General features: G+C 34.7%; 1 protein-coding gene and 1 long non-coding RNA gene across 4 annotated transcripts in view; one reads left to right on the top strand and one right to left on the bottom strand.

Moving 5' to 3' along the window:
- Window positions 1-4,864, bottom strand: part of LOC122148777 — an 8,878-nt gene extending 4,014 nt beyond the window's left edge. Inside the window, exons 1-2 of one of the 2 annotated variants that reach the window (XR_006162615.1) lie at window positions 4,451-4,864; window positions 3,416-3,580 (exon numbers count right to left, since the gene is read on the bottom strand). This is a non-coding gene — a long non-coding RNA (uncharacterized LOC122148777). The remainder of the gene's footprint in view (window positions 1-3,415; window positions 3,581-4,450) is intronic. The other variant, XR_006162616.1, reaches the window with a different exon arrangement.
- The window catches only part of LOC109112029 (protein FAM135B-like), a 48,118-nt gene that overhangs the window by 4,260 nt on the left and 16,599 nt on the right, over window positions 1-27,259 (top strand). For both annotated transcript variants that reach the window (XR_006162614.1, XM_042776259.1), the window contains exons 2-7: window positions 4,871-4,962; window positions 11,662-11,741; window positions 21,079-21,218; window positions 23,050-23,120; window positions 24,787-24,960; window positions 26,146-26,272. Coding sequence is in view for 1 of the 2 variants with exons in the window: in XM_042776259.1 (XP_042632193.1) it covers window positions 4,883-4,962; window positions 11,662-11,741; window positions 21,079-21,218; window positions 23,050-23,120; window positions 24,787-24,960; window positions 26,146-26,272 (672 nt within the window). In the remaining variant the exon portion in view is untranslated. The remainder of the gene's footprint in view (window positions 1-4,870; window positions 4,963-11,661; window positions 11,742-21,078; window positions 21,219-23,049; window positions 23,121-24,786; window positions 24,961-26,145; window positions 26,273-27,259) is intronic.

Here is a 27,259-nt window from a genome sequence, read left to right as displayed (position 1 = left end):
AATTACAGGCCCTTCATTTCTTTGTAAGTAGGCAAACTTACAAAATCAGCAGGGGATCAAATAAATATTTTCCCTACTGTAAGTACCTTAATTTTATTAAGAGTGGCCCAATTTGTACTCTGTTCGTGTAAAGTGTCATTATATTTTCTATGTTCAATTACAAACACATAGGCTCAAATAGATATATGCGTGCACACACACACCCACAGACAGATGGACACAACCTGACAGGCCCATAAGGCTCTTTACTCTTGCCAGAATGAAATCATAGATCACTCACAGCAAGCCCACGCCTGCAGAATTGATTAAGCACACAAGTCAAGCAAGTGTCTTCGATCAGCAATAGATTTATGACTGCACACAAACACACACTGACATTGCATTGCACAAAAATATTGAACATTGCTGGAAGTGAACTCTGGGAAATGGGGGTTACAATTCCATAATTTTGGCAGATCTATGAAAATATTAAAGGTGTCCGGTAATTCAGTCCCACTGTAATACAGCTGAACACTTCACAGTCCAAACACAGCGAGAGATATATTTCACAGACTTTGCAAACAAGTTTTTTTTTATTTTTTTTATAGCAGTTTAAAGTCCGGTAATGTCTGCGGTGTGTGTGATTATTTCTCGTAAAGGAAGTAGTGAACTCAGTTAAACCAATATTATTTCATCATGTCATACCATTCCGCTATCTAAATATAATTACATGAGTAAATCTTACATATATGAACCTTGTAGCATGAATCAATCAAGCAGATTAGTCAGGTTCCTAGTTCCTTTCATAAAATATATTTGATTACATTTATTTTACTTTTTAAGTTTTTACTTTAATTAATTTTATTCTATAATTATTAACTCAGCAGATACAGAAAAGAAAAATGAATAGAATAAAACTGAATTATTGGCTAAATCTAATGAGACCTATAATTATAGAAGGAATCTGTTATATTCTGTTATACCTAACAAACTTCATATTATTCTGTTATGTTCTATTTTAATTTGGATTTATTTATTCAGCAGATGCATTTACCCAAAGCAATGTTATATTATTCAATTATGTTCCATTTTATTCTATATTTAACAAATGCACTTACCCAAACCAACTTCATATTATTCTAATCTGTTTATTAATTTAGCAAATACATTTACCCAAATCAACATATTATTATATTATCTTCTATTTTATTTTCTATATTTATTAATTAGGAGGTGCTTTTCCAATAAAGCAACTTTATATTATTCTATTATATTCTATTTTAACTATATTTATTTACTAGGAGGTGCTTTTCCCAAAAAGAAGCTTTATATTATTCTGTTATATTCTATATGAATTATTTAGCAGACACATTTACACAAATAACATATTATTATATATTTATTTATCAGATTAATTTACACACAGAAACTTTGTATTATTCCGTTTATTTTCTATTTTATTCTAGATTTATTTACTTAGAACAGCATGCAATTTACTTGGGTATGCCCTTTTAGGCATTTGATTTTACAGGGAAGCTAAGGGGTCTATTTAGCAGATGCATTTACACAAATCATCTTTTTATTATTCCATTATGTTATATTTTATTTTATATTTATTTATTTAGGAAACACATTTACCTAAAGCTATTTTTTATTTTTTATTATATTTTATTCTATATTTATTTACCATATGCATTTACATATAGCAACTATACATTATTGTATTGTTTTGTTTCATTCTATATTTATTGACTAGATGTATTTACATAAAGCAACGTTGTGTTATTTTAATATATTTTATATTTATTAATTTAGCAGATGCATTTACACAAATTAACATTATATTATTCTATTAATTTATTATATATTCATTGATTTACTACATGCATTTACCTAAAGCAATTTCATGTTATTCTACTATATACTATATTTATTCCTTTTAAACAAAGCACCTTTTTATAATTATGTTATGTCCTATTTTATTCTATATTCATTTATTTACTACATGCATTTACCTTTTCTATTCTATATTTAAGTTAGCTGATGCAGTTTTTCCAAATAAATTTTTTTTTTTTTAGATTTCATTTTATTAAATATTTATTTAGTATGTGCATATACATATTGCAACTTCATTTTGTTCTATTGTTTTATTTAATTTTGTTTTTTTTATTTATTTACTAGATGCATTTACTTAAAGCTCCTTCGTGTTATTCTACTATATTCTATATTTATTCATTTAGCAGGTGCATTTACCTAAAGCAACTTTATTCTGTTCTATTCTTGAGTACAAATATCTGCATGAGTACAATTGTTTCACATTATGCAATGGTACCCATAATGCCCTCTGCTCCTCCTCCAACAGCTCCAGAGGTCAGTGCTCTCTGGCCCGTCTCGGACGGGCTCTCAGGATTTTGAATAGGGCAGTGAAGCCAACATGATGGAACACTGTGTCAGTTAACGCAAGGGCAGCATTTCAAAGGAAACATATTTTTCATTTCTTAGCATCAGCTAAGGGAGGAAGGTGACTGCAGCTCCAGAGCTGTTAACCTTTAGCCGGCATACCGAGACCAAGCACTAAACCACTGATTATAGCCATCTAATGCTACGCCACACTCTTTCAGATCCTGCCTCTTTATTGTTTCCCTTTCCCACTCCCTCTGAACACCATTCCTATCAATATTTCATCAACATTTTTGTGCTCCCCATCGCATCTGACAGAGAAGCTTGTGTTTTCCTTACTACGGCTCATGTGGTTTTGAAACATTTTAATCATCTCTGTATATTAATAGGAAGCCGTCACATGGCACTGCACCCACTGCTACATGAGAGGATGCAAAACAAGGACTCGTGTTATGATTGAGCTTTTGGAATTCTTCCGCAAATACTGTAAAAAAGGGTATTAGGTACATTTATCTGATGTATTTTTTTACTACAGTACAGAAGAACTACAAGAAGTAAACAGTGTTTTCTCTGCTTGTCTAAACAGCTGACATCTGCCTCAGCCAATGGAGTGAGTTTGGGGTGAGACTACTGTCACTGTTAACCAATGGCAAACAGCAAGAGTGTTCAGGATACCAGTTTGATTTTATTCTGGTCATTATTTTAACAAATTGTGATGCTAGTGGCCCAAAAACGAATCACTTCAGCTTTAAAAAGTAAGTGAAACAGTATCCAAAATAAAATGAAAAAGGTTTCAAATGGTTTAGGCTAAAGGTACACAACCTCTCTACATCTACTGTAAGTTTCACTGAGAACTTTGACCTTGTTGAGTTCACCTGAGCTGGACAATAATGTTGGATAATACACTTGGATAATAAGGATTGTTGCATGCCTGCTTGGCCGTTGCTCACCTGCAATATATACTTTGTCCATCTGATATCGATCTATTTTGGCAAACACACATATATATATATATATAGGAAAGTTTTTTTAATACCTGGATGATTTAGTTATGAATCTACACCTCAGATCCAGGAAGTTCTGCTTCTTTGCCCCTCACTGATGGGACGTCCTTAAAACTGCAGACTCACTGGCGATATGGCAGTTCAGTTTCTAGACACACAGTCCATAGAAAAATGCCTTAATGTATCTTCATTAAATGCTGAAAAAGAAAATGATAGATAAGTCAATCCAAAATGTAGATATGCTTACTAATCAAATATAAGTGCTAGAATTGTTTCCAATCAATGCATACAATATATGATTACTGATATGACAGCTAATCTTATAAGTCTATAAACTTTTGTCTGAAGGATTAAATAAATATGTTTTTTTAGTAAGCTTTTTTTTTTTGCTTGCTGTAAGACAATGTAACAATTGAAAATATAGATGACAGTTCAGTTCTTGTAACACGGCAATTATTCTGATATTATCTTTTTTCCAATATCAGGAAAATCAGACAGATACAGATAAGACAAAAAAATAAAGCCAATGTTTCTATTATAAAAACCCCTAGGAGTTTTGGCACTGCAACATTATTTTCAGGATAATTAAGCACATTTTACCCCTCATTTCTCATTACAATAATGAGTCTGATATTGCCTTGGCATTTTTAATGATGATTCTCATTGCTGTAATACACTCGTTTCTTTATTACAGAAGAAATATTGTTTTCCTCTTTTTTCAATTACGCTGAATTCATTTTGAATGAAAGAAAGGCAGCATAATAAATGCTGCCATAATGCATACAGTAATACATATACAGTAACTAGACATTGATATTGGATGATGGCCTGTCTGTTTTTTTACTACAATAAAATACAATTTGAAAGACAATGAGTATTAAAGATAACGAAGGACAAAGATAAACTGAGTAAAAATGTGAATGCGAATAATCAGTGCTGAGTGTTGCTCTCTAAAACACACTGATTCTGGAAAAGAAAATATGCTCTTAAATGCCAGCCATTCCTCTCACATCACAACCTGTTGTGTGAGAAGAAGCCATTAGATATGATTACTGCCACACACTCACACAGGTTCAGCCTGAGCTGCGGCGGCTCTTAGACGGATGGTGTCATAAGTATGATTTAGGATCATGTCCAGAAATGCCACTGCTGTCATCCGTCTTGGAGCTGTGCGTCGTACATTGGTTTGCCACAGAGCGGCACGTCGGGTTCTCAGAACAAATATTGTCTGGGATGAGTCACAGCCTGAGTAATTAGAGATGGCGTCTCCCTGAGTCACACGTGTTCATTCGGCTCTTGAGTCACTGGATTGTGTTCATTGAAGTTACCACGGTAAACACACTCCCTCACAATGGGTGAACGGCTCGGCTGACAATGGAACAGCAACATAGAGAGTCCTGAAAGAGAAATGCATTCTGAGTTAGATAACAAGACAATGCAAGCCTTGATGTGTTCAGCTGCAAATGAAAATTTCTCTGTCTCTCTAGGTGATGGAATAGATGATGTCGGAAGTACAGGGCACTGTGGAGTTCTCGCTTGAGCTGCACAAGTTTCACAATGTGGATCTCTTCCAGAGAGGGTAAGTCTGTATTCGTTTGTACGTCTAATATAGGCTCTGTTAAGTGTCTGTTCTCTAAACAACCAGTTCAGGAAGAGCACATGGGGACAGCATCACATATAAACACCAAGAGCCACTTTGAATCAGTTTAATTATCATATTCCTGGGATTTTTCCATGTTCTTTTTGGATGCAGTGAATAGTCAGCTTTGTGTGGCATTTATTTTGTGTCTTGCAGCATAAACACCAGAGCTGGGAGTTTTGGTACATGTCTTATTATGCTATAGTCCTTCCTAAAAAACTTACAATAACAACTTCAATCATATATGAGCATTTTATCAAATATTGGAAATTTTAATTAATTAATTAATTAATTTTTTAAAATTTTTTTTCACCTTTATACAGCATTTCTTTGATCAAAAACGCAGTAAGAGCAGCAATATTGTAAAATATTATTACTATTAAAATAACTATTTTCGCTCAAAGAAACATTTATTATTATTATCAATGTTGAAAACAGCTGTGGTGCTTAATACATTTGTGGAAACTGTTATACCTGTATATATATATATATATACATTTGATGATTATGAAGTTCAAAAGAACAGCTTTTGTAACATTATACATGTCTATACTGTCACTTCTTATCAATTTAATATAGTATAATTAAAGTATTAATGTAATGTAATGCAATAAGTTTACAGGAAAAGAAAACGGTGCTTCCCTTGCAATTTCATAGAGTTTTTAAAAGTCAAGTGTGTGATTTCTGAGCCATTAGTGGTAACAAATAAAATTTGTAATCTGTTTGAGCAGTCTGATTGGCTCATACATATTCACCAAACCAATGGTGTGAATTTGGGGTGGGGCTATCTGTTTGACCAATAGCAGACAATAATTCTATTTGAAAACAATATATTTGGTACCTCTAGTGGTACAAAAAAATGACACCACTAAATGTGGATCTTACACCTAGATTTTAGGATCACCTGTATGCAATGCATGTTTAATCTAAAAATAATAATAAAAAAAATAAAAAAAAATAAAACCTTCTATAACTGTCAATAGAGAATATTTCTTTCTAATAAAATAATGACATTTTCACATTTGTTTAATGCTAATTACTTTGAAAACAACCATAACCACCGTACCAGTGTCAATGCAACCATTGTACACCATTATCTACACAGAAAACAGAAAGAAAAACAAAAAACACCAACTCTCAGCTCCCACTATAATCAAAAAAGTTGTCTATACTGCAAATGTCTAAAATCGTGTTGTGTGCATTGTAGACAGCTTCACTGACTGTAACAGGAGTGAGGTATCTTTTGTTTTCGGTGCGTTGCTTGCGTCAAGTGGGTGTTAAACAGTGTTTTCATTTACATCTCCCTGCTAAGACCATGAGATGTCACATGAAGGTGTTTGTTTCAGTAGACTGGTAGAATAATGATTGAGTTTTGCTGGTTTTGTACATTATGTTCCTGTCATTGGTTCAAGCCAAATCAATTACAGTCAGCAGGTGAAGTCTACAGGGAATTCAATGACTTTTCAGGTCACTGATTTTTAACTAAGTAGCATACTGGGATCTGACTAGGAACTCATTTGAGCTTCAGGGACAAAACTGTGCTTCCATGACCTTTATGATTCTGCTGGCATGAGTTTGGTGCTAGTCCAGGGGTTGACATTTAATAACATTGGCATGTTATGTGCACACTACCATTCAAAAGTTTGGGGTATAACACTTTTGATGAATATAATGCATTCTTGCTGAATAAAAGTTAGTTTTTAAAATATTTTTTGTTTGTAAATATACATTACTAAATATAAAACACACTAAATATATATCAATAGTGTACTTTTTAGTGTCAATCAGTACTTAGTGTACAAAAAAGGTGATAAAAAAGGGTCAATTACAGGATTTTACATGGATACTTCATATTATATTTTATCTAAAATTTAACCATCTTAAAGTTGGTTGAAAATAACAACAACTGTCAACTACCAATACCAAACATATTTTATCCTATTTACTGTATTTAATAAATGCTACTGTTTTTGTTGTAAAAAATGTTGGAGACATTTTATAGAGGCAAATAAAAAATGCTATTAGTCATAATTGAGTGTTAACAGTACATTAGCATTTAATTTTTATCAAAATATTGTTTATTAAAAAACATAACTGAATAAAAATTCTACAAATTCAACTTAATTTTATAACACAAAAGGATGGCAGATGAAAAAATAAAACAACATGCAATGTGGCTACTTTTTTTCTGACAAAGTCACCTGAATGCAAATCACATCGTACTATGATTTCTAAACTCATAGTTAACTCATAGGTAACTTTTCCAGAAGGACCGAATAAAACTGAAGACATTGTTTACTACAAAGAGAAAGTACTCGTTGTCTTGAAGAACCAGGTAGTGCTAACGCAATAATGATCAATAAAGTTTCAGAAAAAAGCAAGTCTATAAACCAAGAAACACTATAGAGACTCCCAAGGCACATCTACAGTAGACACCTGTCTGTCAGCAGATCTAGAATAGAATTACCTCTCTATCCTCCACTGTTCTCCTGACAGCTGTGTGAAGCAGAGGTTGCGATGGAGTAGAGGTCACTCATGATGTTGTTGAGCTCAGCTCGTCTGCTCTGAGATTAAAGCAAGGCCATTGGCTGAAATATCAGCTTTGCAGAGATTTGACTGGCCCTTCCCCCTTCCATAAAGCAGAATGCTCTTGTCTGAAATAATCCCCACTGCTCTCTAATATACTGTTTGTTTTTAACAGCCCCTGTATGTACTTCCTGCTCTGAAGAGAAGCATCTATCAATAGAACAGGGCTGACTGAACTAATAGACCTTTAGCCTATATATGTCTGATGGAGCCAAACAGCATGTGTTATACAGTAATGAGTGCTGAGAATATGTTTGGGAGTGAAGGACTCACTGGGCAGTGGTTCACTGGTGTGTGTGGTATTGGTTTAAAGAATGTGTGTGGATTTGATGAAAAAAAAAAAGTAAAAAGTCATTTCAAAAAAGTTTTCCATTATTAAACTGAACTTACACCGAAGTTTTCAAGCTTTTAAAAGGACACAAACGCATCATAAAGTTATCATTGAAGTAGTTCAAACGACTCACTATATTCCAAGTATTCTTAAAGGGATAGTTCACTCAAAAATGAAAATTATCTCTCAATTGACTTACACAGTATGGAAAAAAGAAGGGGAAAACAAAACAAAACAAAAAACCTTGAAGTCAACTGTTTGGCTACGCATATTGCTTAAAAATCTTTTTTTTTTTTTTTTTTATTTATGTTCAGAGAAACTCATACAAGGCTATGATTTAATAAGTTGTGATTTTTTTTCTTCCTCAAGTCATGTTCAGGGCTCTGTACTTTTGTGAGGAACAAACCAAAATGTAAATTAATATGTGCTAAATAAATTTACTGAATTTAATTTAACTGTGTTCGGAATCCATTTGCATTGACTTTGTTGTATTAACTAAAACTAAAAATTTTATGCATTTTTGAGTGAAGGGAAATACATGAAAAGAAACAAGAAAATACTATTTCAGTCATTCTACTTGCTGTTTCTTTGTAAATAATTGTGGAATTTACTAGCAATTTCTGAGTGAAAACTTTTTCTAAAAAAAACAAACAAAAAAATATTTTAAGTAAAATTTAAGTACAATTAACAAAGTGAATAAATATGTTCTTCTCAATTTTTTATATAGTTGTTGCTTGCCACTGCACTGACATTAACACAGCTATGTTCACTGAATGAATCATCAAACACCTCAGTCATCATCTAACCATCTTACAACCTAACAGGGGCGTGTCTAGAGCATTTTAAATGGGGTGGCCAGTCTGGGGCACTGGCTCAAAAGAGGGTGGCCGGCGGGGTTATGGTTTGCGGCACGATGTATGTTAAAATACATCGTGTATACACTCACTAAACAAAGAGTGACAGCTTTTTTAGTGGTAATGAGCACTCTTTTCAAGCTTTCTAGTCTATGATCCATTTAAAATGTAGAACTTTGTTTTTCAGCCACACACACGTTGCAAAGTTTCGGGAATGACATCTGCATATTTATGTGGGATTCACTCTCGAAGTAGCAGTGATTGACACAATGATGACCAAAGCAATAGACGGGAGAAAATATGTGAAAATGGGCATTAAGACTAGAGCACCCTCACTAATTTCAGAAGCACCCTAAGTGATTATTTCTGGAACATGGTTAATACGCTTTTATTGCAAAACTTTATACAAAAACAACAAAATACAAATGCACTTAATAAAACAATTGAATAAATGCATATTTATTAGTTAAGCACTTAACTAAAATAAGTAAGCTATTAATAAAATAAATAACTAGAGAAGGCTGACTATAATCAGCTTGCTTCCATTTAATGAGATAAGCCTACTCCTCATCTGAATTGGAAAAAAGGCACTTCTAGTCTTCAGTGATGGAAGAAGGTTTGAGCATACACGTAATCTCTGAGCAAAAGCAGAGCCAATTCATAAAAGAACAATGTATATTTAAAAGCACACATCCAGTTTTGTGTGAGTGAAGGAAATCCACTTGCGAGTGGAGATTCGTGCTCGCGCATTACATGGATCATTAGTAACATTATGTAACATTATGTGCTCTCGATATGTCAAATATCACGCTATAGAAACCGCCTAAAATTAAGTATAAAGAGGAGAAGAAAGCGGCCCTAGGCAGCTACACATGCCAGGATCCGCCACTGCCAGATGCAGTTAGAAATTTACTAAAAACAAGTCTATCGCAAGACATCTGGTGGGGTGGGGGGGGCACGGTGGGCCGGTGCCACACCTGGCCACCACGTAGACACGCCTCTGCAACCTAACCACAAGCTCTACTCTCCAGCACTATTGTTACCACAAAAACTTAAAAGCAAAACACCATAAGTAGTTTTTTTTTATTATTATTATTATTATTCAGCAGCGATCTCATGCATTTCAGACGTTTGTGGCTTGTTCAGTGCTGTATACTTGTTTAACATGTGCTACAGACATTTTAGCAGGTGTGATACCATTTGTAGCTTGTGCTTCAGCATATGCTAATGTTACACACATTTTAACACGCAGTACAAACAGTTTACCACATTCTACAGCGCATATCATGCAGCTGATTTGTTTCAGCATGTGATTAAACGGTCTGTTGACGTTTCACCGTGAACTGCAGTCTTGTTTAATATGTGCTATAGATGAGGTGAAGCTTGTGGATGTTGTAAATATGTTTCGATATGTACTGTAGACATATTTAGCATGTACTGTCAACATACTGTAGACTCAGGATGACCCGACTTAGTACAGGATCTCCAGGGAGCTGCAGCATGAACATGCAACTGCAATCACTTCACTGGAAAAGGTGACCTTTGTACAATCCCCCTGATGGAGTCTGGGCTGTCTGAACATGCCGACTAAGCTTTCACATTAATTCACCATCATTATTTATGATTTAATAGAGATTCACTGCATGAAACTTCACACTGACCAGATCAACGGCTGTTTATCTTGATCTTGGTCAGTGTAAGTGCTATAGGGACATGCATTCTATCCATTATTTATTGCCATTTTGTCCTGAAGGGATTAATAATTCAGGCACATTTGAAGAGGACTTTACCGGTATGGCTGGGGAAAAAAGCTGGAGTATTTTAATAGGTAACACGGGTTTGGTGGTGTATATAGAGTTCAAATTACCAGATTTCAGAAACAGTTCACCAAAAATGAAAATACTGTTAATTTACTGACTCTCAGTTCATCCAAGATGTACTGTAGGTGACATTTTTTCTTCAGTAGAACAGTAAAGATAAGTGATTCAGATAATTAGAGTCAGCGGTTACTGGTTTCTGAGAATTAAAAAAAGCATATCAAGGCACACAAAATGAATACCCATGGCTTCTGATGATATAGTGAGGACTTATGAAGTGAAACGATCGGTCTGTGCAAGAAACTGAACATTATTTCCAACATTATTATTACCTGTAATCCAGAGCATCAGGCAAACAGTCCCCGAACAAATCATTCTTTTGAACTGGTTCTTTTTGGTGAACCAGTTCACCAAATCGGACTAAACTGTCTGAAACTGTTCTTGGCTCGAGCAGCACAGACTTTCAACTAACAGGTAATAATGTTGCTAATAATGTACAGTTTCAATCGTTTCACTTCATAAAACCTCAATACATCATCAGGAGCTACGGCTATTCATTTCATGTTTCAAGACATGCTTTTCTGATTCTCAAAGTTTGGTGTTGAGGATCTTATTAATAGGAAAGTTTACTGGATTCAACTTAAACTTGGATCTTATTTTACATGCAAGATCAAATATTAGTTTGTGTTCATAGAACTTTGTTTGTTTAAAGCACAGAACAACTTTAATTGTTATACATTCCACAATTTCAAAATTATACGTACAGCAACTTTTTTCATGTGTTGAGTGTACTCAAAAATGTCTTGAAGCTGGTTGCCTTGAGTTTAAGAGTTTATTTATTGCATCTAGACCATTTTAACACCACCAACCCACCTATATATTTTTTTTTTTTGCTCAGATGCAGTGTTATTTGTGCTGTTGTTCTGTTGTTTAACTGCAATTTTGTATGATGATGATTCTTTTTACAACTGAGTTGTAATCCAGTGCCATTTCCCCTTTGTAATCTGTGAATAAAATCTAAAATAATTCAAAAATTCTCTGTCAATTGCAGCTTCTATCAGGTGAGGGCAGGGCTGCGTGTGTCTTCTCGGGTTCCCCACAGAATCACTGCCACAACACCTGGATACACAGGTGAGAACTTCTCCATAAATCCATGTGTGAGCATCAAAATGTCAAACAACACACATCTAATCAGCTAGCAATATCGGCTTGTGTGTCTAGATTCTTTTCTTTTATTAGATTAAATATTTTTAGTGGTGGTGGTTTAGATTCGAGATGCATTATCTGTGAGAGGGTTTTAAACTCTCCTCTGAGGAGAAGGATCTCTAAATTCATTCCTAATTAAAACAAATGCAAGTTCTTAAGAAACAATTTTAGAGACAATTACTGTTGAAAATTAAATCACTTGCTGTAATCTATGTTCCTGCATTTGTTTGTGAGTACTTGTTTTGCTGGATACAGGATGAAATATGATACAGAATAAACCACTTAGATAGAAATAGATCTTTCTTAAACAAAAACACAGCCTTTAGAGGACAGAGAGAGAGAGAGAGAGAGAGAGAGAGAGAGAGAGAGAGAGAGAGATACAGAGATAGAATTTACTATCTTCATATAAGGCTTTTAGAGTTGGACAAATTATCAATCATGAACTAATATACTCTATCACTTGCTTTAAAAGTCAAATGCAGATCAATGACCCCTTGATTACAAATATACACACCCTAAGTAATTTACCCGTTACTTGTGTCTTGTTCTGTGTCTAACTTACATTCTTCACATTCTCAGCAGCACACATTCTGTGCTCAAAACAGGCTGCTTATTTTTATGGCAATCTGAAGGCAATCAGGGACACAGACACCATGTTTCCACATGTCACGTTGTGTCAGGTGAAAATATAGTTTTTACAACACTGACAAGTTTCTTTAGTGTCACACACAGGTTACCTGCACATACACACACACTTGTACACACTGCTGTTATGACACCATGCTCAAAAGATCCAAAATAAGTATTTTTGAAAGACACACACTCTATCCAGAAAAGACCCATAAAAAATCTACTTCCACACTAAATTTTCTTTGTAATATCTTACCAAACACAATTTTGAAAATGAATCCCTCTATTCACCCATGGGACTACTGTCTACTTCCCAATTTGCATTCACAGTTAGTGTGCTGCATGCTTCTGAAAGTGACACAGGTTTATTTGGTGAGGCCTCAGATACTCCTCTGAATCATGTGATTCCAGATCAAATACTGCTGTCTGACTGACATCTCTTCACCATAATGAGCTTCTGGGCAGACTTTCATCTTCTGTTTACGTGAGATGATACAACAAGACTAGAATTTTGTTGTTGATGTCTGTTTTTTTTTTCTTTTCGCTGACGCATAGGCTTGCTTGTAATCCTGGTATTGCTAAATAAAAAAGGCACATTATATACACTACCATTCAAAAGTTTGGGGTCGGTAAGATATATATATATATATCAAATATATATATATATATATCGGTAATATATATATATATATATATATATTTGGAAGTCTGTTTTAATGCAAACCAAAGCTGCATTTATTTGATCAACAACACAGTAAAAACAGTAATATTGTAAATATTGCACTTTTTTGGGCTTCAAAATTTCCATTTTTTAATATAACTCTTGATTGTATTTATCTGAAAGACGAATGTCATACACCTAGGATGGCTTGAGGGTGAGTAAATCATGGGGTAATTTTAATTTTTGGGTGAACTATCCCTTTCATTTATTTAAACGAAAATCTTACTGATCCCAAACAAAACAAAACCATAAAGTGATAACAGTTTTTTTTTTTTTTTTTTCATGTCCCTTTTACATTTTTGTCCAACTAGGACAGTGATAAAGATAAATGAAGCATTTTCTGTTCAATCAGTTGCTCATTTTGCTTCAGAACTAGTCATATGAGATAAAACACATTTTCTTTGACGATCGTGTATTAATGTCTTTATTAAGGAGGTGTGTGTGTCTCTGTGTGTCTGACATTGAGTCTTGGTGCTGCTCGTTTGACTAAACGCCAGCAGCGGTCTGAATCAAACTCACACACTCGCTGGCTTCAGCAGCCATTTTGGCTCTGTCAGCCATTCTGGCTCTTATGGGATTTCATTTTCAGTTTCAAAATGTCATCCAGACAACTGGCTGCCTGACTAAACTGAAGTGTTTCAGTGTCTTTGTGCTCTCCACTAACTCAAATGGTTGAAATAATACAACAATGCAACCAAGTTTATGTGGCGCTGTGCCTTACAAATTCTTCCTCATCTTGACCTGTTTAGGGTGCTTCCCAATTTGTATTATAACGAGAGTTTTAAATTAAGAAAATTAAGAAAACATCTTCATCAATTTGACAACACAAGCGCAGTAAATTCTCACAATACAAACAAAAACAGAAACGTGCTGCAAATTCTCACAAAACAAACAAATACAGAAACACGTTGCAAATACAGAAAAGCGCTGCAAATTCTCACAACACAAACAAATACAGAAACATGCTGCAAATCCTCACAACACAAACAAATACAGAAACGCTGCAAAGACAGAAACACGCTGTAAAGACAGAAACGCTATGCAAATTCTCACAACACATACAAATACAGAAACGCGCTGCAAAGACAGAAACACGCTGCAAAGACAGAAACACGCTGTAAAGACAGAAACACGATGCAAATTCTCACAACACAAACAAATACAGAAACGTGCTGCAAAGACAGAAACGCTCTGCAAAGACAGAAACGCGCTGCAAAGACAGAAACGCGCTGTAAAGACAGAAACGCGCTGTAAAGACAGAAACGCGATGCAAATTCTCACAACAAATACATATACAGAAATGCACTGCAAATACAGAAAAGCGCTGCAAATTCTCACAACACAAACAAATACTGAAACTTGCTGCAAATTCTCACAACAAACAAATACAGAAACATGCTGCAAAGAAAGAAACATGCTACAAATTTTCACAACACAAACAAATACAGAAATGTGTTGCAAAGAAAGAAACGTGCTACAAATTCTCACAACACAAATACAGAAACACACTGCTGCAAATTCCTGCAAATTCCCACAACACAAACAAATACAGAAACGTGCTGCAAAGAAAGAAACATGCTGCAAATTTCCACAACACAAACAAATACAGAAATGCGCTGCAAAGAAAGAAACGCACTGCAAATTCTCACAACAGAACCAAATACAGAAACACGCTGCAAAGAAACGGGCTGCAAATTCTCACAACACAAACAAATACAGAAAAAAGGTGCTGCAAATACAGTAAAGCGCTGCAAATTTTCAAAAACAAACAAATACAGAAACATGCTGCAAATTTTCACAATACAAACAAATACAGAAATGCGCTGCAAAGACAGAAACGCACTGTAAAGACAGAAACGCGCTGCAAATTCTCACAACACAAACAAATACAGAAACGTGCTGCAAATTATCACAACACAAACAAATACAGAAACGCGCTGCAAAGACAAAAACGTGCTGTAAATTCTGACAACACATACAAATACAGAAACGCGCTGCAAATTCTCACAACAAACAAATACAGAAATGTGCTGCAAATTCTCACAACACAAACAAATACAGAAATGTGCTGCAAATTCTCACAACACAAACAAATACAGAAATGTGCTGCAAAGAAAGAAATGCACTGCAAATTCTCACAACATAAACAAATACAGAAACCATCAAACAAACACAACACAAACAAATACAGAAATGTGACAAACAAATACAGAAACACGCTGCAAAGAAAGAAACATGCTGCAAATTTTCACAACACAAACAAATACAGAAATGTGCTGCAAAGAAAGAAACGTGCTGCAAATTCTCACAACATAAACAAATACAGAAACACGCTGCAAAGGAACACGCTGCAAATTGCCACAACACAAACAAATACAGAATACTGCAAAGAAAGAAACATGCTGCAAATTTTCACAACACAAACAAAAACGCGCTGCAAAGAAAGAAACATGCTGCAACATGCAGCAAACATGCGCTGCATATACAGAAAAGCGCTGCAAATTCTCACAACAAAAACAAATACAGAAATGTGCTGCAAAAAAAGAAACGCGCTGCAAAGAAAGAAACATGCTGCGACATGCAGCAAACATGCGCTGCATATACAGAAAAGCGCTGCAAATTCTCACAACAAAAACAAATACAGAAATGTGCTGCAAAAAAAGAAACGCGCTGCAAAGAAAGAAACATGCTGCAAATTTTCATAACACAAACAAATTCAGAAACACTCTGCAAAGAAACTTGTAAAGCGCTTTGGATGGCCGTGGGTCTGTTGAAAGCGCTATATAAATGCAGTCCATTTACCATTTACCAAAGAAACACGCTGCAAATTACCACAACACAAACAAATACAGAAACAAGCTGCAAATTCTCACAGCACAAATACAGAAATGTGCTGCAAAGAAAGAAACATGCTGCAAATTCTTACAACACAAACAAATAAAGAAACACGCTGCAAAGAAAGAAACATGCTGCAAATTCTCACAACATAAACAAATACAGAAATGCGCTGCAAAAGAAAGAAACGCGCTGCTAATTTTCACAAAACAAACAAATACAGAAACGCGCTGCAAAGACAGAAACGTGCTGTAATTTCTCACAACACAAACAAATACAGAAACGTGCTGCTAAGACAGAAAAGCATTGCAAATTCTCACAACACAAATACAGAAACGCGCTGCAAAGACAGAAACATGATGTAATTTCTCACAACACGAACAAATACAGAAATGCGCTGCAAATACTCATAACACAAACAAAGAAACGCGCTTCCCTTAAACATTTCCGATGTGGTCTGTGCATATTTGCAGCACGTTTCTGTTTTTGTTTGTTTGTTTTGTATTTGCGTGTTTCTTTTTTGTGTTGTGAGAATTTGAAGCACATTTATGTGTTTGTAGTGCATTTCTGTATTTGTTTGCATTGTGAGAATTTGCAGCACATGTGTTGTCAAATTGATGAAGATGTTTTCTTAATTTGCAGGTGTTTTTTTCTATTTGCATGTGTTTTTTCATTTGCAGCACGTTGAGCTCTCTCGGCCACCATAGTATTACTCCTTATGTGCATCTATGTTTCAGAAGTGCTGGCCACTGTCTATGTATAAACTATACAAAATATACAGCTAACAGCAGAAATAATATTATAGGTATGAAGAGAATTAATCATATGCCACATCATATGATAAAAAAAGCCCTGAAGACATGAGCTAAAATGCTAATTCTTAATGTACAACATGTAATATTGTGATGCGGTGCTGTGAATTACCATACTGCAATCAGACAGCTGCAGAAACAGTCCCTTCTGTTCAGCCACTCTGAGACATTCATCAGAAACACACTGTCCTGATCCACTATCCATTACTGTGTCCGTCATAATAAAAGTAGAGCTCTGAAATACCTAAGATGTTACAAAAAAAAAATAATGGTTGAAACCAAAAAATACCCAATTTTCAGATGATTTTACATGTACTCATTTAGAAGATGCTTTTATACAAAAGAACAAGTATACTTATGACAAATGTTGCATCAGTATCTACACTAGAACAATACATAAGCTCCAGTATGTATGTATGTATATATATATATATATATATATATATATATATATATATATATATATATATACACACATATATATATATATATATATATATATAATTTCTATAAGTGGTGATGGTAAAATGCTTAAAGCTCTTGAACAAATTTGAACATGTATACATTTGAGATGACTTTTCTAGGGTGGCAAAAGTGAAACAATGGGAATTAGGGGACAATTTTTTTCTGTTATTATAACACAATGAAGTCTATTCAATGAATGGTACAATTTTTTTTTTTGTTTTTTTTTAATCACTATTGACTCATTGTATAACTACATGTTTGTTTAAATTAATTTGTATGAAAAGTTCTACATTATGTTTAAAACATACTTTAATATGATATTTAAAGGGTCAAATATCTAAATTTCTTAACTTTTCATGATTGTATTCCTACTGGGTTGAAAAAAAAAAATTGTTCTACAACTGTGTTCTTTTGCTGTGAAATTAAAACTTTCACTTACTGTTTCAAAATATACAGGTAGTGATGAAATTTTGCAAATGTAAGTGCCCAGCTTTGTAATTTTGCAAAGTTTTTCCGAAATATCCGTGTGTGTGTGTGTGTTGTGTGTTTAAATTATTGTTATTATTTCTTTCTTTTTTTTAAACTAATGGCTTCCTAAAGACATGTTTAAGGGTGAAAATAAAATTACATCTTGAATATCTACACTTACTGTAGGTCTCATGACTATGCACTATATCCCAAGTCTTCTGAAGTCATATGATAACTTTGTGTGAGGAACAGATTGATGTTTAAGTCATTAAGTGTGGGCTGTCAACTGGAGTGAGTTAACCTGAGAAATCAGTCTGATTTGTGACTGAATCATTAGACTAGTGTTGTGAATTGCATCAAAATATATTAAGATCAAACTCGAAAGTGAAGTCATATGGACAACTTTTGTAATCATTTTTACTCTGTTATTTCATTATTTTGGAGCTAGAAAGTCTTAAAATTGATATTTTCTTGTTTTATGGGCGTTTTTGACAACATGAGCTTCATTTATGAGTGTATTATCTCTTTAAAAGGTATAGATTATCCAATATGCCGCATTACAGTGCAGGGCTGTAAATTTCCATACTGCTGTCAGATGGCTAGAAATAGTCTCTCTAGCATGTTCATTGGAAACACACTGACCCGATCCATCATCTTTTTTCTGGGATTCTGACTCTTCCTCACCCACCCCCTAGGACTGCTGTGGCAAGATCAGACTCTACTGTATGACTCTCTCTTCGGGTCTCTGGGGCATGGGCACACAAAACTGTTTTTGGTGACACGCAGAGAGGAAGAAAGCCATAGAAAGAGAGAGACAGACAGAAAGAGGCAAACAGAGAGAGACGGACGCAGCAGGGGTCTGTCTTTACGCGAGACCCTCACCGTTCCGCTCAGCACCTCTTTGACACGCGCTATCATCTTCTCCACTGAAGAGAAACCCCACTGAGATGCTGTCATCCATCACAGACGAGATCTCGGTCTCTGGCTGGATGTGGAACCAGTGGCTAAAGTTTGATGCTTACGGCCTTGACGGCTGTTTTAGTGTCAGGTTAGTGAAAAACTAGTCTCGGCGTCAATCTGAAGGTATGGAATCCATGGCAGCTTTCATTGGCCAAGGCCCGCCCATGAGGCCGTTTGACTGACATGTCAATCAACAAATCACAGTTTGTTTCGTTCAGCGGCATGTTTTGGGGGGTGGAAATGTCGCCACAATTACAGACCGGTGTGTGAAATTGTTGGACGTATTATAAAGATTCTATGCTGCAAACTTTAAATAGTTTACATTCTTTTGAGAATCCAGCGTTTAGTTGACCCTGATAAGCGCTCGTTGTCACAGTTGTGAACACGACTGCTTTCCTCTTTCTTTAGGGGGTTTGTGCCACGCATCTTTGTTTGCAGATGGAACGTTAAAGAACGCGATACACACGTCTCCCGGAAATCCTGTATAATTCAACCAATCCGATGATGACTTCAAAACTCCTGAAGTTTTTCCACATTTGTGTGCCGTAAGCATCAGATGCTCAGCCAACGGTCTGTGGGCGTGAGGTCTGAGGCTGAGACTAGTGAAAAACGGGACGAGTAATTCTGGATTTGATGGACATATTCATGATTTTCTCTCCTTAGAGAAACTTTCATTGCTCACATGCAGGGCTCTTTTTGTATGGATTTCTTACATGCGGCTCTTTAAACTTTTCTCTGATGTTTCTGCTAAAATTCAACTGGAGGAATGGAAAGAGTTCACTCAAATATGAAAAACTGGTCATTTACTCATCTTCCTGTTGAAAACATTGACCAGCTCACATCCTAAAAATAAATATACAGTACACACACATTGAAATAGGTCACTAAATAATCTGTGGTCATGTTATATTGAACAGTCTGCAAACTTCAAGGTTAAAAATGTAAACAAAAATGTTCCACAAACGTAATGTCGTGGTTTTATTTTCAATATAAACATATTGTTTATATATGCATATATACATATACATAGGATTATAATAGCAGGCTATCATGTTTCTCTTAATATATCATCATTATATACAGTATTTTCTATATTCACAGAATATTATTTTAAAAAATTAATAAAATGTATCACAAATGTTGCAGTCTGGTCTGATTTTCACAGTAAGAAATGCTACATTAAATTTTTGAGGCTACTTTAAAGTAAACTTGAATTAGAAAACTACATTTTATATTTGTAAATGTGGTTTCTAAAGTATTTTTGAAACATTGCATTGCAACCTTATTTAACAAAATTATTAAATTACAAATATTGTACTGTTCTTTTGTGTGTGAGTGTGGTTTCTAGAAGATTTTTAAAAGATTGCACTGACTAATTAAAGCAGACAAAAAAAACAATAAAATAAAAATATATATATAAAATGTACTGTTTTCTTTGTGCACTTTATAAAGAATTTTTAAAATGTTGCACTATAACACAACTAACTAAAATTCTAAATAAAAAAAGAAGAGAGAAATGTACTGTTTTTGTGTGGTTAATAAAATAATTTTAAACAGCTGCACTACAACATTATGTAACTAAATACAATTAAATAATAATAAATGACAATATACTGTTTTGTGCCATGTCTAAAATATTTGAAAACATTGCACTACAACATTACTTAACTAAATAAAAAAAAAAAAAATTATAATAAAAAAGAATGACATAAAATTATACAGTTTTTTTTTGTATGTATTTCTAAAACATTTTTTTAAATATTGTGCTACGACATAACTAAATAAAATAAATTACAACATTGTACTGTTTTGTGTGTGTGTGTGTGTGATTTTCTAAAACATTTTTAAAACATTGCACTGCAACATTTGTGTAAATAAACAAAATCACAAATGTTTTACTGTTTTTTGGAGTAATTTCTAGAACATTTTTATAACTGTACACTGTGACATTACAAAACAAAACAAAAATGTAATGCCTGATTCTTTATGCTTGGGCAACCCAAAGTCTCTACTTGATCTCCATCTAGGAGCTAGGGCACTATCCAGGAGCTGCAATTGAGATATATAATCATAGTATTCCTACAGGCCCTGCTCTCTGACAGCATAACTATTTTCATTTGATGTTTTACTTTTTCTCGAATTCTAAAAGCCTCAAAAACACAAAATCACAATCCTGCCAAACACTGTAAGAAAATAAAGTCAGTTAACATCAGACTGAATATGAATGAAGCGTCTACATCTCTCTTTCTGCAGGGAAGCGTCACTTGATGTTCACGCAGTGGAGAATCTCTCTCTGGAGATGCTTTGATATGAACAGCAGAGAAATAATCTACCTTTTCTTTCTCTCGTCTGTCTGTCTTGCTCTGGGTAGGCGAGTGCAGTTTCAGCAGCGCAGGGGTTCATGATGGTGGTGTCTTCAGTCGGATCTTTCAGATCCTGTACAGGAATGAGGAGGTGACCCTGGAGGACCGTATGAACTTCAGAGTGCACCTGCTGCTGGACGGGGAGAGGGTGAGTGTCCCGCTGCTCTGACAACACAAGAGACGAACACATGGCAGCTGAAAGGTTACAGGTTCAAATCCACCAGAAAGAATGAGTACGAGTTGGAATAATTTGAACTTTTATACCAAAGGTACTGTATATGCAGAGGTAAACATAGGTGATATATATTATAGTGTTGAAACTTGACTACATTACAGTTCAAAAGTCTCTTATGCTCACAAAGGCTGCATTTATTTAATGAAATATACAGTAACATTGTCAAATATTATTACAATAATATGAAACATCAATATTATTATCGTTTTTTTTAGGTTTCTTATTATCATCAATGTTGAAAACATTGTGGCACTTCATATTTTTATGGAAACTGTGATACTTTTTTTCAGGATTCTTTGATGAAAATAAGCTCTTTTATTTGAAACAGAAATCTTTTGTAACAAAGTAAAAGTCTTTGCTCTCCCTTTTGACCAATTTATTGCATCCTTGCAGAATAAAGGAATGAATTTTGTTTAAATATAAATATGAACGATCTATGGTATGTTATGTTGGCAGTGTACTAACGTTTTCCACACAAGAAAAAGGAATATGTGTTCATGTAAATCATTACAAAATATACATTTCGAGTGCCATCTGTCAAATTGCCATTTGCTTTTTGCTTATCTATTAACAGAAATGACAGCCCAATATCAGTATGAACAAATATATTGAAGAAAACCAACAAAAAGAAGTCTTCAAAGAGTGTTTTTACCTTTCACAGCACAGTATTATATACAAATATTACGACCAATTGTGCCATACTGGCTCATTTTAGATGTTTTGAAATATGTGAAATGCGTATGAGAGCGGCAGAGAGATGCAGGGAATTGTGGGTGGGGAGAGTGTCTTATCAGATTTCTACGGCCATCTTTCTTATTAACCTTGAAGCAGTTATCTGTGGCCGCTCTCCTCGCTCTCTCTCTCCATCTCACTCTCTGTCTCTCCCCCTCAGATAGACTTCTAAAAATAGCTTTCCATTTCCCCAGAGTGTGAGTTTAATCAATCCGTGTATCAATAATTGGAGCAGCCCTGTTTGTTTTCAAACATTGGCAGAGTGCGGCAGTTTCTCAGAACAGGGCGGAACCTTCTGTGTAAATCACATCAGCGTTTGTTTCTAAAGGAGATCTGTGGGAGCAGCACAGGCTAAAATCAAGTTTTCATTTGAAGCATTCTTAAAAACATAATGTGTTAATTATGTGTGCACATGTGAGAGCACAAAAAAAAAAAAAAATCATGTGGTTCTGTTTATTCAGACGTGATCACAAAGATTCTGCACATGGAAAACAATGCTGTTACATGCAAAATAAAAATTTAAATACAAATTAAATAAGCATGATCAAATAAAAAGGCCAAGATTCATGTGGTTCTGCACATGGGAAACAACATTGTTGATCATCATGAAAACACATGATGAATAACAAAACCTCAGGACAGGTCTGCTAAAATTGTTATACTTTTTTTTTTATTTTTGCTAGATGGACAATAAAACATTCATGGAACAACCAGCCATACACAAGGATCAAAATGCAGAGATCATAAAGAATCCAATCACCCAAACACCCTGGCAAATTTTAGTGTCCACATAGCAATAGCTTCATGTTATTTGACTGAAGTATTTGACTGGTTGACGGTTTATTAAAGTGCCCTTATTATGCCATTTCATTCAGTGAGTAATGTAGCTGTATGAGAGTATAAACGATCTGCAAAGTTTTTTATCATTCACATTTGGCTGAGTGGTTAACATTTTTAACATAAAAGTTTTGTGGTTAGTTGTGATTGACAGGTGTGTTGACGTCTCTCTCAGGTGGAGGAAGCTGTGAGCGAGGTGGACGTCCAGCTCAAACTAGATCTGCACTTCACTGACAATGAACAGCAGTGAGTATCTCGCCCTTTCTTTTTCCATCTTATTCCATCTCTGCATCATCACTGCTTGTGTTCGGAATGGCTTATATATCATGCTATTTTTACAGTATATGGTCAGAATATTTTCAGTATGCAGGGAATGACCTACTTCTTTAAGTGTTTATGTTCTGCTTGTGTATTAAACATTGAGTACTGCATCTCACAATGCAATGCACTTGATCTTCCATGTACAGAGTGACAAATGAAAAAGCAATAAGATTTTTAATGCTGCAGACCACATCACACTGAATTCAAACGTTTGGTGTTTTTGAAACGAGGCTCTTATGCTCACCAAGGTTGCATTTATTTGATCAAAAGAAAAAAAAAACAGTAATATTTTGAAATATTATAATTGTTTTCTATTTGAATATATTTTAAAATATAATTTATTCCTGTGATGCAAAGATGAATTTTCAGCATCATTACTCCAGTCTCCAGTGTCACATGATCTTTCAGAAATCATTCTAATATGCTGATTTGGTGCTCAGAAACATTTCTTTTGATTTTCAATGCTGAAAACAGTTACACCTTTAATATTTTTTGTGGAAAAATTTTTTTATTTTACTTTTTTTTGCCACATTTAATTAATATAATACATCCAAGCTGAGTACAATTATTAATTTATTTAAAAAATGTAATATTACTGACACCAAATTTTAAATGGTATTGTCCAGTATGCCCAGAATGAAATTCTAGCCTTCTCCATACTGTAGTATATACTATATATTGCCCACTGTTTTTAATAGTAATAACATGTTTTCTGTTTCACAATATTATGTCAAACAGAAAACGTTATGCACTCCATCCAATGTTGAATAGTATCTTCACATTTGCCAGTCCGATGCAACAATGTCAACACAGATAAGTTAAAAATCAATGATATTGCTTCCTGTTCATCCATCACAGTAAAAATGGAAAATGATCAAACAAACTGAGTTGTGTATTCCACACAGCACACTCCATTCAGTACATTTAGTCAAATGTAGTAGGTCATGTAGTTATACCAAACATACAGGTGAAAACAACTCACTGAATTAAAACATGCAACATAATGAGGTTGTGTGACAATAATGTAGCATACATTTAGAAATATTTGCATATTATTTCACATGCTATTAAAAAAAGATACAACTATTCTCTTTCTCCTTCCTGTCATCTGTATGATCTTTCTGTCTGTCTGTATTTAAGGAGCTGAGTGTGCAAGAGCTTAAAAAAACTCACACACACACACACACATACACTCTAGTCTCAAAGCAGCACAAATGAGAGCAATTACTTGCGCTTCTTACCTGCAGCAGAGCCCCCGAGCTCAGAGTGGCTGCCCCTGTGGCCCCCCAAGGCCCCTGAGCTCTGCAGGGACGGCAGTGAGGCGAGCTCATTATCTGCACGACCTGTCCATCACCCTTTTCTCCTCATGTTCTCCCTCCTTCTCCTAAGTTTTCTTTATTCAGGTCTATTTATTTTTCTCTTGCTCTTTTTCTCTGGCTGCCACATCTCAGCACAGTTGTTACTTTTGCAGACTTGAGACAATTGTACCTATTCTAACTTATTACTGAATGAATGAATGAATGAATGGAGTGTGAAGTCTAGTGTGACTGTGTCTTTCTATAACGTGTGTTATTCTGTGTTTGTGTATTAGGTTGGCGGATATCTCTTCAGTGCCTCTGATTAGCAGCAGGACGTTGGGTTTGCACTTCCATCCACACCAAGGCCTACACCATCACCTGCCCGTCATGTTTGACTATTTCCACCTGTCCGTCATCTCCGCCACAATCCACGCCTCCCTGGTGGCACTGCATCAACCACTGATCAGGTGATCAAACAAACTCCGCCCCACCAGTTCTCAGCCAATCAGCAGTTTAGGGCAATTTACCATGGCTTTAAAATTTATTTTGCTGCTTTGTTTTATTATTTGTTGTTTTTTATTATTGTTGCTTTGTAATTTAGTTCATTTATTTTTAATGAAAAAAAAAAACTTACTACTTGCCTTACACAACTAATGATGAAATTATCTAAATTAAATTACATCAAATAATAATAATTTAATTTAGATAATTTCATCATTAGTTGTGTAAGGCAAGTATTAAGTTTTTTTTTTCAATTAAAAATAAATGAACTAAATTACAAAACAACAATAAAATTATTATTGTAATCATTAATTAATTATTATTAATAATGAATAATATTTTAATTTAATATTTATTAATAAAAATAATTAATTCGATAATAGATGTAGTTCTCAGATCGCATTCACACTTTATATAATCCAATATGACTGTATACAACAAAAACAACAAGAAGAACAATAATAATATTACATGCAGTTATTTAAAGTATAGCATTTTAATTTGATCTAATTTAGATAATTTAATCATTAATTTTGCAAGACAAGTATTATTTAGTTGTATTTTTTCCAATTAAATTACATACTTTTTAAAAAATATTTAATTACATTTTTAAAATTTAATTAAATTACAAAGCAATAATGTGCTTGTTAGCATGGTCACATCAAATGGCCAGCTTTTGTAGTTGAATGGTGAATACTGTGTATTGTTTGTTGGATCTGTACCTCCTGTTCGTAGGAGGTGTTACTGGCAGGATGTGATGTATTTTCACTGCCGTAGATTTGTTCTTTAAAAGTCAGCTTTTAAAGTGCTAGATCTTTCTCTGACCCCTCCTGAAAGTAAAGCTGTCAAATCCGAAGTGTGTGTGTTTGTCAGCTGTCATGTGTAGTGGTTTTCAGAGAACAGAAGCCTCATTAGTGACAAATATTCTCGAGATTGACTTTTACAAACTAATCAGGCATTTGGGTTTTCCATGAGGACCAGGAGCAATTGTTTTGACACAGATATGTGGTACAAATGCTTGTCCATGCCTGGATAATAAAGAATCTTTTGAGCTGTTCCCACTGAGATCCCTTATGTTAATTCAGTTGGTAACAGCTGCACACACTGATCACTCCACAGGTACTTACAGCCTGTCGTTTGTCTTTCTGTAGTTTCACGCGCAGTGGGAAGGGGGCGTGGCTGGGTAAAGGCTCCCCAGAGACTGAAGCTCCGCCCTCTGCGATGTCAGTGGAGAATCTGATGTTTGGGGCGGGATATTGCAAACCTGTGCCAACAGAGGTAACCTCATACATCTAACATGATCATCATAACTCATCATTTTGCATATACACATAATGACAATGTGTTTAAATGACTGTACTGATCCAGACTGAAGTATCTAGTATCTATCTATATTAAGTTATTATTGGTGCTCAAGTATTAACAATGGCTCTTATTATTGTGCTCCTTTATTAATAATGGCTCTTATTATGAATAACTAAAACATTTTTTCTTGATATATTTTCTTAATATTTTTGAGGAAAATGTGATGCTTAAGCAGAAATGTTATTTTATTAATAGAAATTTCAGCCTAAAATATAATCATTTGTAACATTATAAATGTCTGTTTAAAGTGTATTTATTTTAACAGACTACCCCCCCCCCAACCCCAAATAAATAAATAAACAAAAAATTGTTTTAAAAATTATAAATCCCCTTTATTTCAGAAAAAAATAACCTGATGCTACATTAAACATACTGAGTTTATATGACAACTTTGCATACTAATGCCTGAGTAATGCATTCAATTTCACCTATTAATCCATTAATATTAATTATTTCAAAAATACCCGGCAGTATGCAGTGCATATAATGTGCAGTATTCATTCAGAACACAGCCACTGAGTTTCCAAATAATACCTGCTTCAACTGGCCCTAAATGAAATGCAGACGTTTAACCAGAACAATTTAGAGTTAAACAGCATAGATCTTGCTGGTTGTTTTCTGAGGACAAAGTAGCACTCGTTTTTTTTTTTTTTTTTTCTGACTGGATGAACTGAGAGGTTTCTCTTGCCTGTGGAGATTTCCATTTAGGCAGGAAATCCTAACGAGGCCTCTCGTCTCCACATGGGTCCAACATTTACACCCCCCCTGCAGGGCACTTTATTAAGTACAGTGTTTCGCTGGAGGGAGGCAGCGTTTGATCATCGTAACGAGCCCAGCTTTAACGGCCTCAAACATGAGGAGCAAGCATCTCTCTCTCTCTCTCTGCTTTCTATAAGTGCT

Source organism: Cyprinus carpio, chromosome A19 (genome assembly GCF_018340385.1).
Source record: "Cyprinus carpio isolate SPL01 chromosome A19, ASM1834038v1, whole genome shotgun sequence".
NCBI classification, from domain to species: domain Eukaryota; kingdom Metazoa; phylum Chordata; class Actinopteri; order Cypriniformes; family Cyprinidae; genus Cyprinus; species Cyprinus carpio.
Note: the sequence above shows the minus strand (reverse complement) of the source record. Positions and strands in the feature narration are given on the sequence as shown.